Raw genomic sequence first — 14,243 nt, 5'->3', positions numbered from 1 at the left:
CCTGAGGTGCCAGGAGCTCTCTGGGAATGAGGGTCCTTGTCTGGCCTCCCCGAGGTCCCCATGGATGGTGACTGCCCTGTCTTTGCCCATGCAGAAGCTATGGCAATTGGCGTTCTCAGCGAATGGCCGTGGGGTACAGCCTTAGCAATGGGGGAGGTAGGTAGGGGCTCTGGGCACTGCTGCAGGGCTGGGGGCAGCTGGGAGGGCATGCCCCCTGACACGGAGGGATAGGAGAGGGCGCCCACACAGGCCCCTGGGGGTCCTGAAAACCTCGGTGTCTGGGCCCCGAGCCGGCGATGGAGGCTGCTGGCCTGCCCAGGAGGCTCCTGAGCCGTTGTTCTCTCCCGTTCCGCAGCGGAGTGAGCAGGTCGTGAGTGCAGGCTGCGCGACGAACACACACTACTGAGGGCTCTCCCGGGGGCCCAGCCCTGCCTGCGAGGACCGTGCCCTGGGCTGCGCCAGGGGCTGGAGCCGACCCCGTGTCCGCCCCGCTGCTGCTCTTGGCCTCGGGAGAGGCGGGACCCCGGGGCCCCGGGGCTGCCCCTCCTGGGCCTTGTCTGTCTTGGTTCTTTGTCAGTGTTGCACAGTTTTGACTCCCTCCCCTTTTTGTAGTGGGCTGGGTTTTAAGTTATAAATTTTAACTGCCTCTGGGTGAAAAAGTTTGTAATAAACACCTTATTACCTCTTCACCAAGCTGGTCCAATGACTAATCTTTTTAATTGTGGAGAGAGTTTCTGCGGAAAAGGAAATGATTGTTAGCCGGTCCCTTGCCTTTGCCCCTGGGGTGCTGTTGCTGGACCAGGCCGGTGGTCCAGAGGCTCCCTTTTGTAAGCCATTTGAGTCAGAGCAAACCGTGCTTGGTTGTGTCTGAACACTAACACCTCTGTGTTTGGGAACGAATGGCAAGAGTTAACGGTTATCACGTGTCCGCATGACTGCATCCCTGGGTTGGGACCAAGGGAGTCCCCTTTGGCCTTTCCTTGCTGTCAGAAAGGGAAGACACAGTTATCTCAGACCTGGTGGCTTCTTCCAGACTTCAGGGAAGGACCGTGAGCCGCTGCTGAGGCCGTGCCCAGAGGTGAAAGGTCTTACTCTCAGATGAGGGGCTAGATCAGACTGCTGTTCTGGTCCTTACAAACCAGGAGTTTAGTCTACTTGATTCTACTTCATTCACCTGTCTTTGTTGAGCACCTACTATATGCCGGGCACACGGGGTCAGAGGCGGCCAAGACAATGTGGTCCCTGCCCTGTGGGGCTCACCGCCCTAACGAGGGCAGGACGCCTGAGGATGCAGGCAATCCAGGGGCCTGTGAGAGACGCCAGGGGAGGTGACGCCAAGCTGGGACAGGGACATGACCACGGTGGGCTAGGTGGGCCGTTCTGCACAGATAGAGGGGCTGGTAGCACTCAAGGAACCGGCCTGCTTGCTGCGGGAACGGGCCAAGAGCGGAGGGGAGTTGGCAGGAAGTGTGCTGAAAACAAGACCACCACGTGGCCGGGGCCAGGCCTGGAGCCCCTGGAGCCTGGAGGGCGGGGGCAATGCTATGTGGCACAGGAGCCCACTTGGCCTGTTGGAAGGACCTGGATCGGCACACAGGGCAGAGGAGGAGCCAAGGTCCAGGGCCCAGGATGGATGCACTGGGGGAGCATCATACCCCACCGCCCTCCAGTCAAGCATGTGCAGCTCAAGAGTCTCTGGGTTGTGTAACTTGGGCCACTCTAGCCCCCCATGTTCTCCTTAGAAGTGGCGGTGGTGCTCACTGAGGTAGGAGCCCCCAAAGCCACAAGGAATGCAGAGGAACAGTTCCCCAAAGGGAAGAGGGACACAGCAGTCCCAGAAGTCATGGAGAAGGGAGGCTGGGTAGATCAAAACACAAAGCTACAGACAGGAGGGGAGTCGGAAAGCCTGGACTTGATCCTGAGACACTGGAAGCCTCCAAGGGGCTTGAAGCAGGGAAGTTTCTTTATGAAATGTATGCTTCCAAAGACCACTGTGATTTAAATCCCAGCAGGTTCCACTCGTGTGACCTCAGGCAAACTGCCCACCTGCTCTGCGTCCTGCTTTCTTCTGGGGAATGGAATGATAACCGTATCCCCTCGGGATCTGTTGTGAGGTTCACGGGAGTCCCCAAGGTTCACGGGGTCCTGATGGGGTCAGGGAGAATATGTTTCAGCTTGATGCACAGGATCTTTATTTTTATCATAAAAGAAATTAAGCTCTGCTGTTTATACCTTGGGTTGACACTGGGTCCTCAGTATTGTAGGTCAGAGGGTTATGCACCAAAAGTGGGTGCCAAGGAAGGAGTGAGAACATCACACCCCAGAAAGCTGGACACACACACACACACACACACACACACACACACACACACACACACACAGCTATGGGGACTCGTGTGGTTTTCAAACCACCTAAGTTTAGAGGGACTTACTGCTTGTTTTATCCAGTTAGATAACTTAACTCACACAAATGGACAAGTGACATGAAGTTTCCTGCCAAGAAACCAAGAATTGAAGACCATGGTAATAACACAAGCACCAAGAAAGCAGAAGAAAATGGCAGCACCAAGCACCTCCAGGGCAGAGAGAGCCTCAGGGCCACAGCAATGACCCAGCTAACCAGACTGAACAGAAGCCAACCACCACCACACACACACATCTGAAAATACCCAGACTCTGAAAATGGATTTACATCCGCGCTCGTTGAAGATGAGCTTTGCCTTAAGTACTCCGTGCTATGAAATACTAGCTAGTGTTGGTGGCTTGCCTATTTTGGTTCTAAAAAACCTTCTCCTAATCGGGAGAGTGAGATCAACAATTTTTATTGATAGGTGAGCACAAGCGGAAGGGTTTGGCGTGGTCTAGAAAGTGGATTAATGGAAGCTGGGCCGGCACGGAGAAAGGAGCTGGAGGTCCCTGCAGCTTCCGTCCCGGGAGAGGTGCTGGTAGCGGCACGGTGGAGACACTGAGAGGCTGAGTTGACAGGACCTCTGCCAGAAGGTGAGAAAGTGGCAGAGGTCACCACTGACTCTAAGGCCCTTGCTGATGTTCCACAGGCAGCTGGACACGTAATCTGGAGACTCGGATCTGAGGGTCTTCAGCATTGACAGGTGGAGACTTGGTGCTCACTTAGACTTGGAAGTCAGGCAGGCAGACCCAGTCCTCAAACACTGGCTTTGCCTATAACCCACTGTGTGACCTTGGGTAGATGATGTCACCCTTGTGCTTTAGTTTACTCATCTATAAAACAGGGCATAATAATAGGGCCTACCTCAGAGGGTGGTAAGGATTAAATGAGAGTCTGTAAAATCGCACAGCACGTTAACACCCTAGCAAGGGAGGTGAAAGTTACTGTGGCTGGTGGGAGGGCCCGGAGGGAGGGAGGAAGGAGCATGGTCGGAGGAGGACTCACACAGAATGGAGGGGCAAAGCAGGTGAAGGAATGCGTGCCGCAAGTAGGAGCCAGAGGCGAGGGCTGGGCTTGGTGGAGAGGTGGGGGGTGGTCCCCTCTCCCCCGCTCTTGTCCTTTGTCCAGGGAGTTCCCTGGAGGCTGCTGGAGGTCACACAGCCAGGAGGTGGGCTGGCGGGAGGGGGGCTGGTGGTTGGAAACCAAGGCTGCCTGGTTCCAAAGCCAGTTCCCAGCAGAAGCTCCACGGAGCATAACAGCTGGTACTCAGGGTCCAGGGAGCTGGGTTTGGTGCCCAGTTCCTCACCTACTAGCTGTGTGTCCTTAAGCCACTTATCCCCTGAGCTGATTCCCCATCTGTAGATCTTACCCCTTTCCTAGGGTTTGGGGAGATTTGAATGTAAGGCTGCTTGGGAAGAGACCTGAGGCTTGCCACACCCACAGGACTGAGTGAGCTACAAGACCTGGCCTGGATCAACCCGGAGTGGAGGAGGGCACCAAGGAGGCAAGAGCCTGGAGAGGAGCTCCGAGCTGTTGGCCCAAGAGCTTGCAGGATACATTGTAATGAGCCGGAGCAAGTCAAGCTTGCTGCTGGTGACAGTCCCTCACACCTATGCTCCAGAGGGCCTTGGGAGCCAGACTGCCTGGGTTGGCATCTCATTTCTCACACTCCCTGTGACACTCAGCTGTGTGCCTCAGTTGTATCGGCCATAAACTGGGAATCCTTAGGGTACCACCTCTTAGTGCGCTTTCAAGAATTCAATGACTCCAGGGCGGCTGGGTGGCTCAGTCATTAAGCCTCTGCCTTCAGCTCAGGTCAAGATCCCAGGGTCCCGGGGTCAAGCCTCGTGTGGGGCTCCCTGCTCCGCGGGAAGCCTGCTTCTCCCTCTCCCACTCCCCCTGCTTGTGTTCCCTCTCTCGCTGTCTCTCTGTCAAATAAATAAAAATTTTAAAAATATATTTAAAAAAAGAATTAAATGACTCCAGAGTGAAGTGTTCAGTGCCCGGCACATAAGCCCTGAAATGTTAGTTGTTTACTGACATTGAGTCCAAGAGAACTAAGGAAGGAGTGGGTGAGCCTTAGAGCTCCCAGGATGGTGGTCCAGACAGGTTCTTTGAAGGAGCCCCCCTCCACTGGGCAAGCAGTGAGACAGGAGCAGAGCATGTGGGTCCTCAGTTTGGCGGGGTGCCAGGCTGACCTTGCGGGCAGCCACTCCCAGGCAGCACGGTTGCCCTGTCCTCAGCCTTTGTCCGCTGCTGAAGCGTCTCCTCTTTCTTGGGCGGCCTCCCTTCCTTTGTTGGCCTAGGGGGTCAGAACCTGCAGCCACCTGCATTATTAATGTTCATGGGTAAAGCTGGAGCCCCCGGGGGGTAGACTGAGCCTGTACGCCCCGCCAGGGCAAGAACCGGTGTGGGCGCTGCCAAGGGCTGAGGGCGCCAGGGGCTGCCAGATCTTCCGGAGAGGACAGAGACGCCGGGAAGCCCCTCTTCACTGAGCCCGCCATGGGCGGGAGCAAGGGCAGAGCGCCCCAGCGCCAGGACGGACCCGGGAGGCCGGCCTCTGAGGAGCAGGAGTCCAGGTTGGCCCGCGCAGACGGCGCGCCTAGCCGGGAACGCAGACAGGGTCGCGGTAAGGCCCACAGGGCCAGACCAGTCTTGGAGCCCGCCACTTCGGGAAGCCACGGGACCCCTGGTGGCCGCCGGAAGCCCACCGCAGAGCAGAACGGCTGCTGCAGACGGCCAGGGGCTGGGCAGCCACCGGAGGCCCAGCGGGGTCCAGGCAGCGCGCAGTGTCGGGGGCCCGCGTCTAAGCACCGGGACGGCCGTAGCGGGCGCCTGGAGGAAGAGAGTCTCCCCGGAGAAGGGAGGACCGGCGAGCTCTGCCGCCGCAGGAAGAGAGGAAAAGGGCGGAGACCCCCGGCTGGGCACGGCTGCCGAGAGACCCGGTGCCTCGACGGGGACGCGTCGGGTGGAGACGGGGGCAGCTCTTGCCAGGATAGCGAAGCCCGCTAGGCCCAGGAGAGCGACAGCCAGAGCAGTGGAGCCCCGGAGCTGCGGCCCAAGCCGGGGCAAACGGACACGGGCTCGGGAGACCCCCAAACCGGGTCGGAGCCAGCTCAGGAACACGGAGAGTGCCCCAGCAGCGACGGTCTGAGCAGCGACGGCGGGGACAGCCCTGAGCCCCGGAGCCGGGAAGGGTCGTCGGGGGTGGGACCCCGGGGAGAGAGCGAGGATTCCGGGACAGGCACGGAGTCGAGCCTGCAGGGGCCCAGGCCTGGAGGGGGCCCAAGGGCAGCCCCAGGAACGGCGAGCCGGACCACTGAAGCCGAAGAGACTGAGCCGGGCAAAAAAGCCAAGGCCTCCACCCCCCTCGAGGGAAGCCCCATGTGCGCACCCCGGAGCTCGCGGGCTCCCGGGGACCCCGGGCCGGCCCGGGACTCAGACAATGAGGTGCGGCCGGAGGCTGAGCCGCAGGGCGACGAGCCTGGAAGAGCCTCGGCCTCGGCTGCCGGGACTCGGCGCCGCCAGGTCGGAAAGATGGTGGGGAAGGTGCAAGTGGCGGCGGGCGAGAACGAATCTGGGGCTGGACAGAAGGACGAGCCCGGAAACCCAGCGCCGCTGGCCGCCCTCGTGGCGCTTCGCAGGCTCCGCGCGAAAGCCCCGCCAAGCCCGGCTCCCCAGGCCGCGGCTCCGGCTCCCCGCCGCGCGGGCCTTAAGGAGAGGCTCCTGCGCGTGGTGCGCGCCCTGGGTCTCCTGCACTGGCTGCGGCTGCAGCGGCGGCGGCCGGCCGGCGAGGGCCGGGGGGCGGGGCCGCGGGGGGGGCGGGGCGGGGTCGCGGGCCCGGCCTGCGGCGCCGGCAAGTGCTGTGCCTGGCGGGCGAAGCGGGACTGGGGGGGACGGCCCAGGGCTCCCCCTAGCGGCGACTCGAGCTCCCCACAGTTTGCGAAGAGCTCAGCTCCCGGAAACCCTTCTGAGGATGAGGACTCGACTCCGGATCCCAAGTTTGCGGTCGTGTTCCCCAGGATCCACAGGACTGGGAGGGCGTCGAGCAGTCGGAGCTCAGAGGAAGCGTCCACATACGCCTCACCCGGGGAGGGGCACGCTTGGCCTTGTGCAGGAGCTTCGGGGGACAGTGAGGGGCGCGGGGCGAGTGGAGAAAGTGTGGCCGGGCCCCGCCGAGGCTCTCTTCTCGGCCCTACTCCCCACGACGAGCCCCCGCTCGACGAGAGCGGCTCCAGAAGCGAAGCAGAGCCCGAGACCTTGGGGGCAGAGGCTCTGGTCCCCTGGGCTCAGAGCTCAGAACCCCGCGAGGACCCCGGGCTTGGCACCGACGCGCTGCTGCCCCGACTCACCTTGGAGACCCGTCTGCCGTGGGAGAGAGGCCCCGGGCCCTGCGGGTCCCCGAGGGAGCGGTGGGAGCCAGAGGATGAGGCGGAGGAGAACCTGGAGCTGAGCCTGGGGCTGGGCGTGGAGGGGCCGCCCTTACTGGGCGCTGAAGGCAGGAGCCTTGGGGAAGGCCTGGAAGACACGGAGGACCTGGCTCGGCTGCGGTGAGCAGGGGGCAGTTCCAGATCTGTCTTGTCTGGGCCCCATCCTACCTCCATTTTTATAAATTGTATCCTTAGAAGGGATTGTACTTTTTAACCAAAGGTCTGGCTGGAAGAGGCAGGTGAGGCGTGAAAATCAGGCGCGCCGCCTGGGACTTGTTTCCCTAACTGGCACAAAGCTTCCCTCGGGTCAGCGGCCTGGTGGTGCTTGCAGCCCCCATGGAGTGGGTAACTCGCTTAGCAGCCGCACCCTGTGTTATGCTTAGGGCTCAGAGAGGGTGCATGACTTTGCCCAAAGTATCTCTACAGCCAGTGGCCGTGCTAACCCAGGACCTCCTTCTGCCCCTGATTCCCTGCCCCGCTCTCCTGCTGTCCCCACAGACCAGTGTGTAACAGCTCTGTTCTGCAGTGCCTCAAGAAGAGGTTTCATCTGGGCCGAATCTACGTATGGGGGCACCTGGGGAGGGTTGAGGGGCTGGGATTCCCTGTCCCCTGGGATCTGAGGGCCCTCTGGCACTTCTAGAAGTTCTCCTTCCCTCTCCTCCCTGGGCTGGGTGCTGAACCCTTGCTGGGGACCTGCAGAGTGGGGGCCCGGGGCGGGGCTGAGCACCAGAGCCCCACTCCGTCTGTAGCTCCTGCTTCCTCTGTGTTTCCCCAGACCTTTGGAGGGCCTCTTCTGCTCTCTCCGAACCCCCGCCGGCCCCTGCCTCTCTTCTCAGCTGAGGTCCTGGCCAGCTACCACCCCAAGAAGGCCCCTAACACCACCCCGTACGTGACTTAGCCCTACCAGCCCTCTGCTCACCACCACCACCACCACCACCACCCCCCCCCCCGGGTGGCTAAGCCCCAGCACGTCCCACTGACCGAGATCCTGGGGACTGAGGGTCCTGCCTACACCTGGGAGGGCCCAGAAGCCCATCTCTGGTAACCTCCTCATTTGCTTCCTTCTCTCCTCCCTCAGACACATCTTGGCCATCGTGGTATCGGCCTATAGCCGGTCTCGGAGCACTGGGCAGGGCACATGCATTCTCCTCGGGTGAGTGGTGGTGCCCCGCGGAATCCACAGGCCACTCTGAGGACTGGGAGGCAGGGGCCACGGTGTCTGCATTTGAAGCTGCTTGTCTGGTCCACTGCTGGGCAGCAGCGCTGGACTTTGTAAGGGCTGTGCTCTTGGCTAAAGTCATCCACGTGCCCCTGGAATGTGGCATCTTGGAGACTTCTTTCTCTTTGGTCTCCATGCCCTGGGTCTATCTCTCCATGTTTCTGGGGTGCGGGGGGTGGGTATCACTTCCAGGCGGGCATACCCCACTTCCTGGGCTCTGTGGGGTGTCCTATGTGCCCCTTCCTGGAGACCCTGTCAGCCCCTCCCTCCTGCAGTGGGCACAGTGGCTCAGGGAAGACAGAAGCTGCCCAAAAGATCGTGCAGTTCCTAAGCAGCCTGGAGCAGGAACACGCAAGGGACCGAAGATGTCAAGTGAGGAGCCGCTGGCCCTTTCCCGGGGATCCAAGAGGGACCATTCTTCTCCTTTCGGCCCGGAGGGTGGTCTCCAGGCGTCTGGCTTCTCCTTGGGGGCAGCCCCAGGCCTTGCCTGCCGTGGGGCAGGGTGAGGTGTGGTGGGACTGCCCTTCTCCGTGGAAGAGCACAACCCCCAGGCACAGCGTGTCCTCAGCTGGGATGGCTGATCAGTGGATTCCACCACCATCGCAGGGGTACTTGAATGCTCCTCCCCCAAACAGCTGGATGGTGTGCTGCTCATACTCAGCAGCTTTGGCCACGCCAAGACAGTCCTCAATGCCAACGCCAGCCGCTTCGGCCAGGTCTTCTGCCTCCGCCTGCAGCAGTGAGTGACGGGGGTCCTGACGGGCACAGGGGACACTCATGATCAGTTCCCTTTACTGGGAACCCGAGGCTGCTGCCCTTGGGTCCGGCCCCTAGTGTGTCCCATTCTGAGCAGCGCCCCTAGGTTGCAGGCACCCCCACCCACTTTCCTGTGCCCACAGCGGGGTCATCGTGGGAGCCTCTGTGTCACATTATCTGCTTGAGACCTCAAGGGTGGTGTTTCAGGTAAGACCTCCCCCCCCCCACCGAGGCTCCCCTCTCTCTAGCTCCCAGAATGGGAAAGGGGGAGGGACCACTGTGGGGGTTGTGGTCGCTAAGCCCCCCATCCCTGCCTTTCCCAGGCCTTGTCCTTGCTCCCCTGAGGCACAGGACCAGACCCTGCTCCCCCTGAGCCAGTCCTTCTCCCCCAAGGCCCAGGCTGAGCGGAGCTTCCATGTTTTTTACGAGTTGCTGGCGGGGCTAGACCCTGCGGAACGGGAGCGGTTCTCCTTACAGGGACCAGAGACCTACTACTACCTCAACCAGGTGGGGGAAGGAAGGCCTGCTCGGCGCCGGGTGCCAGGGCTTGCCCAGGGAAAGGTCTTGGCACGGGGGTCTGAGGAGTGGCCAGAGTAGAGGGGAGCTCTGGGTGGCCGGGCCCTGTCCCCTCACCCCCGTTGTACTCTGCAGGGCCAGGCCTGCAGTCTCCAGGGCAAGGATGATGCCCGGGACTTCGAAGGACTGCGGAAGGCCCTGCAGGTCATGGGCCCCGAGGAGGTGACCGCTGCCTGGGCTGTGCTGGCCGCCATCCTGCACCTGGGCAACATTTGCTTCTCTTCTTCCGAGGTGGGCCCCTGCTGTGGCCGGTGTGGACGCTGGATCAGCAGTGGCTTGTTTGCATAATCAGGGCGGCAAAGATACCAAACACTTGTAGGTAGATTACCAAGCCCTGGGCTACCCCAGGGCCTCACAGCGGCCCTGGAGAGCAGGCAGATTCTTGTCATATAGGTGAGAAAACAGGTCTGGATCATCTATGCCAGCGCAGGTTCCGCTAAGCTACCGCCCCTACAGGGGAGACCTGCACTAAGTGAGCAGCTATTATGTCCCTGGCACTGTGTGAATCACTTTCTGTATGTTTCCTAATTCCGTCCTCACCACAACTAACTTTAGGGTTGTTGTTTCCCCTTGAACAATGAGACAGTGGAGGGGCACCAGGGCAGCTCAGTCAGTTAACTGTCTCACTCTTGATCTCAGCTCAGGTCTTGATCTCAGGGTCATGAGCTCAAGCCCTGCATTGGGCTCCACGCTGGGCATGGAGCCTGCTTAAAAATCAATGAGACAGTGGGGGCTCAGAGAGGGAAAGACTCTTGCCAGAGGCGGCCAGCTAGTGAAGAGATAATTAGGACTCGAACTCAGGGCCCCCGGGCTGCAGAGTCGGCTCCCACCCACCGAGATCGAACTTGGGGCAACAGGGCAGCTCCCCGGGGCAGCGAGGCCCTGCCTCCTCTGCACCCCGCTTTGGGATGTGGCCGATCCCCAGCAGAGATCTCCCCGCCCCCTCCCTTCTCTGTCCAGCGGGAGTCCCGGGAGGTGGCTGCCGTGTCCAGCTGGGCTGAGATCCACACGGCAGCCCTGCTGCTGCTGGTGCCACCTGAGCGCCTACAGGGGGCTGTCACCAGGAGGGTCACGGTGAGTGCTGGGCTCCTCAGGGGGCGGGGCCACCCACATGGGCCTCGGGCCTGTTGTTCCACGCGCACCTACCTCCTCTCCGCCCCCCAGGAGACACCGTATGGCTGGGTCTGCAGGTCTCTGCCGGTGGAAAGCGCCATTGATGCCAGGTGGCCCTGGGGGCAGGAGGGAGCCGCGGCCGGGCCTGGCACTCTACGGCACAGGCTCACTCACCCTGCCCACAGGGACGCCCTGGCCAAGGCCCTGTATTCCCGGCTTTTCACCTGGCTTCTGACAAGGAGCAATGCGAAGCTGGCAGCTCCCGGGGAGGGAGAGAGCGTGGACACCGTCACTGTCGTGGACGTCTACGGCTTTGAGGTCGCCCCATAGGGCAGGGCCTGGGACGGGTGGCCCACCTCACCCTGATCATGTCTGGGGTCAGCGCTGCCTGAGGGGGGCGCTCGTGAGCGCTTGCCTGCCTAGCCCTGAGACAGCGCACACTCCGCAGGGGTAGACTTTCTGCCCCGCTCTGTCCAGCCCTGACATCGCCTCTGGAGAGTTCTGTCCTGCTTGACCTTACAGAGCCTCACAGAAGCCTCTAAGGCAGCGGAAGACAGAGGCCCTAGGCTAGATCAGCCCACAGCCTCCCCTCCCATGCCCCAAGAGGAACAGGAAAGGGGACAGTCCCCTGAATGGCCCTGAGTTTTCATAAGCTCTTCAACCCCTTTCTAGAAGATCCCACCTCCTCAGGGAAGGGAGGAGGGGGCCTGAGCAAGAGAAGGTGGCCTGCCCCCTTGTTCCCGGATGGGCACTGTTCACTGTCCCCTGCTCTCTCTTCCCCAGCCTGCCCCTGGTAAGTATATCCTCTCTGAGCGGGGAGGGGATGACGGTGGCAAGTGTGTGTGTGCGTGCGCACGTGCACTCTGTGTGTGTGCTTTAGAGCATGTCAAAGCTCTCTGTACAAAGCCGCATGGAGTGCGGGCTCTGCTGGGCTTGTGAGTAACATGCTGGGGGACGCAGAGGAAGGAACCTGTAATCCCTACAGGAAGAATGCTGGAGGGCTTCTCAGAGGCAGCGGCCTGGAGCCCTGCTTATGAGGATGTGGGATTCCGATAGCCAGCAAGCTACTGGGTCATAAGAAGAGGCGCTTTCCAGACCCCAGGATGGCTGTGACCCGTGGCCTGAAGGCTCACAGTCGTTCTGAGGCAGAGGGAGGGGTGTGGGCTGAGGCCTTTGGACTTGACCCTGTGGGCTGCAGCATCAGCCCTAGGGCACCACTCCTCCCTGAGTTCTGGGAGGGCAATGTGCAGCAACCCCCCGCCCCCGCCCCGTGCCCCCGACACGTGTGGGTGCCCATGTCCTTGCTGCCCCGGTGCCCCCAGGCCCTGCGGGTGAACGGCCTGGAACAACTGTGCAGTAACCTCGCCAGCGAGCATCTGCAGCTCTTCTCCAGCCAGATGCTGCGGGCCCAGGAGCAGGTGAGAGGCGCTGGGCCTGGCGGTGGCCAGTGGCACCCAGGCCTTCCCGAGCAGGGGCCATCCCTGAGAAACAGAGGGCGCTGAACTGAGAGCTCGGCCCCAAAGCCGCTCGGCCCCAAAGCCCCTCGTCCCGCCCTGCCCCACTATGGGCCATCTCGGCCCTTCTGGGCCTCATCTTACTCATCTGGACAATGGGAGGGCCGTCCCTGCTCTGGGTCCAATGAGCTCCCCCACGAACGCGGGCGTGCTCTGGAACTGGCCCCATGCTGCTGGTCCCAGGAGGCCTGTCGCCGAGAGCTGCTGCCCTGGGTGCCCGTTCCCCAGCCTGTGCGGGACACCTGTCTGGACCTCCTCATAGACCAGCCCCACAGCCTCCTGAGTATCCTGGATGCCCAGACATGGCTGACCCAGGTGAGCCCCAAGCAGTGGGGGCCCTGGTGGCCACGCCAGGGGCCAGCAGGGCCTCCGAGAGCAGCCACAGGTGATGGGGGCCGGAAACCCTGTGCATAGCTTCTCAGCACAGCTTGGGTTCAAATCCTGTCTCTGGGTGATCCTGACCTCTCTGGGGTTCCTCAAGTCCTTGCTGCGGAAGGGGCAGGGTGGTGCGCACTGCGCAGGGCTCATGCAGGGCTTGTGGTGGTCCCTCGGGCCTCCAACTAGTAGGGAGCAAGCCTCGGGGCCCTGGTCCTCCCGTTCCACAAATACTCATTGATGACCCTGGAGGGATGCGTGGTCCGGGCAGGGGCACATCTTGTGCAAAGGCCTGAGGGAAGCTCATCCCTCTTATCAGGCCACAGACCACACCTTCCTCCAGAAGTGTCACTATCACCACGGCAATCACCCCTGCTACGCCAAGCCCCAGCTGCCCCTTCCTATCTTCACCGTGAGGCATTACGCTGGGCCTGTCACCTACCAGGTATTGGGGTAAATCAGGGACAGACTCCTGGGTGAATCAGTGAGGGTGATGTGGCCCGGGTGTCCCCTCCGCAGAGCTGACTCACCTGACAGCTAAGAGGCGTAGGTGAGGGGAGGCCCCTCCCAGGGCTTGACCATATGTTTCTGCCTATGCCCTTGGCCCTACCCAGTTCCTAGCGTGACTTAGTGAGTTCTGGCTGAGCCCCGTGGGGTAGAGGGAGATGAGCCTGGGAGCCTTAAGGCCAGGAGGGGAGGAGCATATGTGTGGGATGTGCAAACCCGACTCTGATAACCTCTGGCTGCTTCTCCTCCTGAGCCTACATTTTCCTGCCTGTAAAATGGGAATGGGAGTCCTGTAGCACTGTTGGGAGGATTAAATGTAGTAATGGGGAAGTGGTCAGGCAGGCGCCTGGCACGTAAAGGTGCTCATTGAAGGGACTCGCCTTTCCTCCTTCTGAGTTTCACGGTGATAGCACACCTACCGGGGAGTGCTGAAGGCAGGGGGCCTGGTGTATAGGGTAGGACCACATGCTTAGTTTGAGGTAGGGCAAGTTCAGTAAGGCTTCCTGGAGGAGGTGAGCTGTTTTGGTTGTAGAAGAAAACACAGACCACCCAGAAGTTACCCAAAGAAGAAACCTAAGGTTTATCAGTTATACCTCTGTTCCCCGCCCCCCAGAAAAACCCTAATCACATCTAAAAAAAACCACACACACAAGGAGATTGAATAAAGAAAACCACAAAACTATATTGAAGCTCACAAAAGAAAACTTTTTTTTAAAGATTTTATTTATTTATTTGAGAGAGAGCATGAGCTGGGGGGAGGGACAGAGAGAGGGAGAGGGAGAGAAACAGGCTTCCCACTGAGTAGGGGGCCCAATGCAGGGCTCGATCCCAGGATCCCGAGATCATGACCTGAGCCAAAGGCAGACGCCTAACAGACTAAGTCACCCAGGCGCCCCAAGAAAACTTTTTTTTTTTTTTTTAAGTAATCTCTACTCCCAACGTGAGGCTGGAACTCACGACCCTGAGATCAAGAGTCGCATGCGTTCCTGAGCCAGCCAGGCGCCCCACGAAAGTTTTAATTTTGATGAAATCCAGTTTAATTTTTCTTCTGTTGCCTATGCTTTTGGTGTCCTATTCAGGAAATCATTGCCAAGTCCACTGTCATGAAGCTTTATTCCTACGTTTTCTTCTAAGAGTTTTAGAGTTCCAGGCCTTAAATTTAGGTCTTTGATCCATTCATTTTGGGTTAATTTTTATATCTGATATAAGATAAGAGTCCAACTTCATTCATTTGCATGGGGGGGATTTCCAGTTTTCCCAGAGCCATTAGTTGAAGAGACAAAGGTGGCCCTTTATTTAGCCCAGTGGGGAGAGGCGGGATTATGTGACAAAGGGACCAGGCTCCA

The 14,243-nt window shown here is 60.2% G+C and overlaps 2 protein-coding genes across 3 annotated transcripts in view; both read left to right on the top strand.

Annotated features, from left to right (window-relative positions):
• LLGL2 (LLGL scribble cell polarity complex component 2) overlaps positions 1-689 on the top strand; it is a 32,668-nt gene extending 31,979 nt beyond the window's left edge. The window contains exons 25-26 of one of the 2 annotated variants that reach the window (XM_028112810.2): positions 95-156; positions 356-689. In XM_028112810.2, the coding sequence (XP_027968611.1) occupies positions 95-156; positions 356-363 (70 nt within the window). In that variant the 3' untranslated portion in view covers positions 364-689. The remainder of the gene's footprint in view (positions 1-94; positions 157-355) is intronic. The other variant, XM_028112811.2, reaches the window with a different exon arrangement.
• A 4,220-nt stretch (positions 690-4,909) lies between these two features.
• MYO15B (myosin XVB) overlaps positions 4,910-14,243 on the top strand; it is a 28,402-nt gene continuing 19,068 nt past the window's right edge. The window contains 17 exon segments of the mRNA XM_088027256.1: positions 4,910-6,215; positions 6,218-6,306; positions 6,308-6,957; positions 7,336-7,399; positions 7,613-7,722; positions 7,916-7,990; positions 8,332-8,428; positions 8,692-8,799; positions 8,891-9,019; positions 9,206-9,319; positions 9,464-9,619; positions 10,349-10,462; positions 10,553-10,611; positions 10,687-10,819; positions 11,824-11,919; positions 12,199-12,330; positions 12,710-12,835. Of these exon segments, the coding sequence (XP_087883382.1) occupies positions 4,910-6,215; positions 6,218-6,306; positions 6,308-6,957; positions 7,336-7,399; positions 7,613-7,722; positions 7,916-7,990; positions 8,332-8,428; positions 8,692-8,799; positions 8,891-9,019; positions 9,206-9,319; positions 9,464-9,619; positions 10,349-10,462; positions 10,553-10,611; positions 10,687-10,819; positions 11,824-11,919; positions 12,199-12,330; positions 12,710-12,835 (3,558 nt within the window).

This window comes from Eumetopias jubatus, unplaced genomic scaffold (genome assembly GCF_037043125.1).
Source record: "Eumetopias jubatus isolate StellerSeaLion01/CBP00866 unplaced genomic scaffold, mEumJub1_p1.0 scaffold_10, whole genome shotgun sequence".
Lineage (NCBI taxonomy): Eukaryota > Metazoa > Chordata > Mammalia > Carnivora > Otariidae > Eumetopias > Eumetopias jubatus.
The sequence above is the reverse complement of the archived record's forward strand: the minus strand, read 5'-3'. Positions and strand labels throughout refer to the sequence as shown.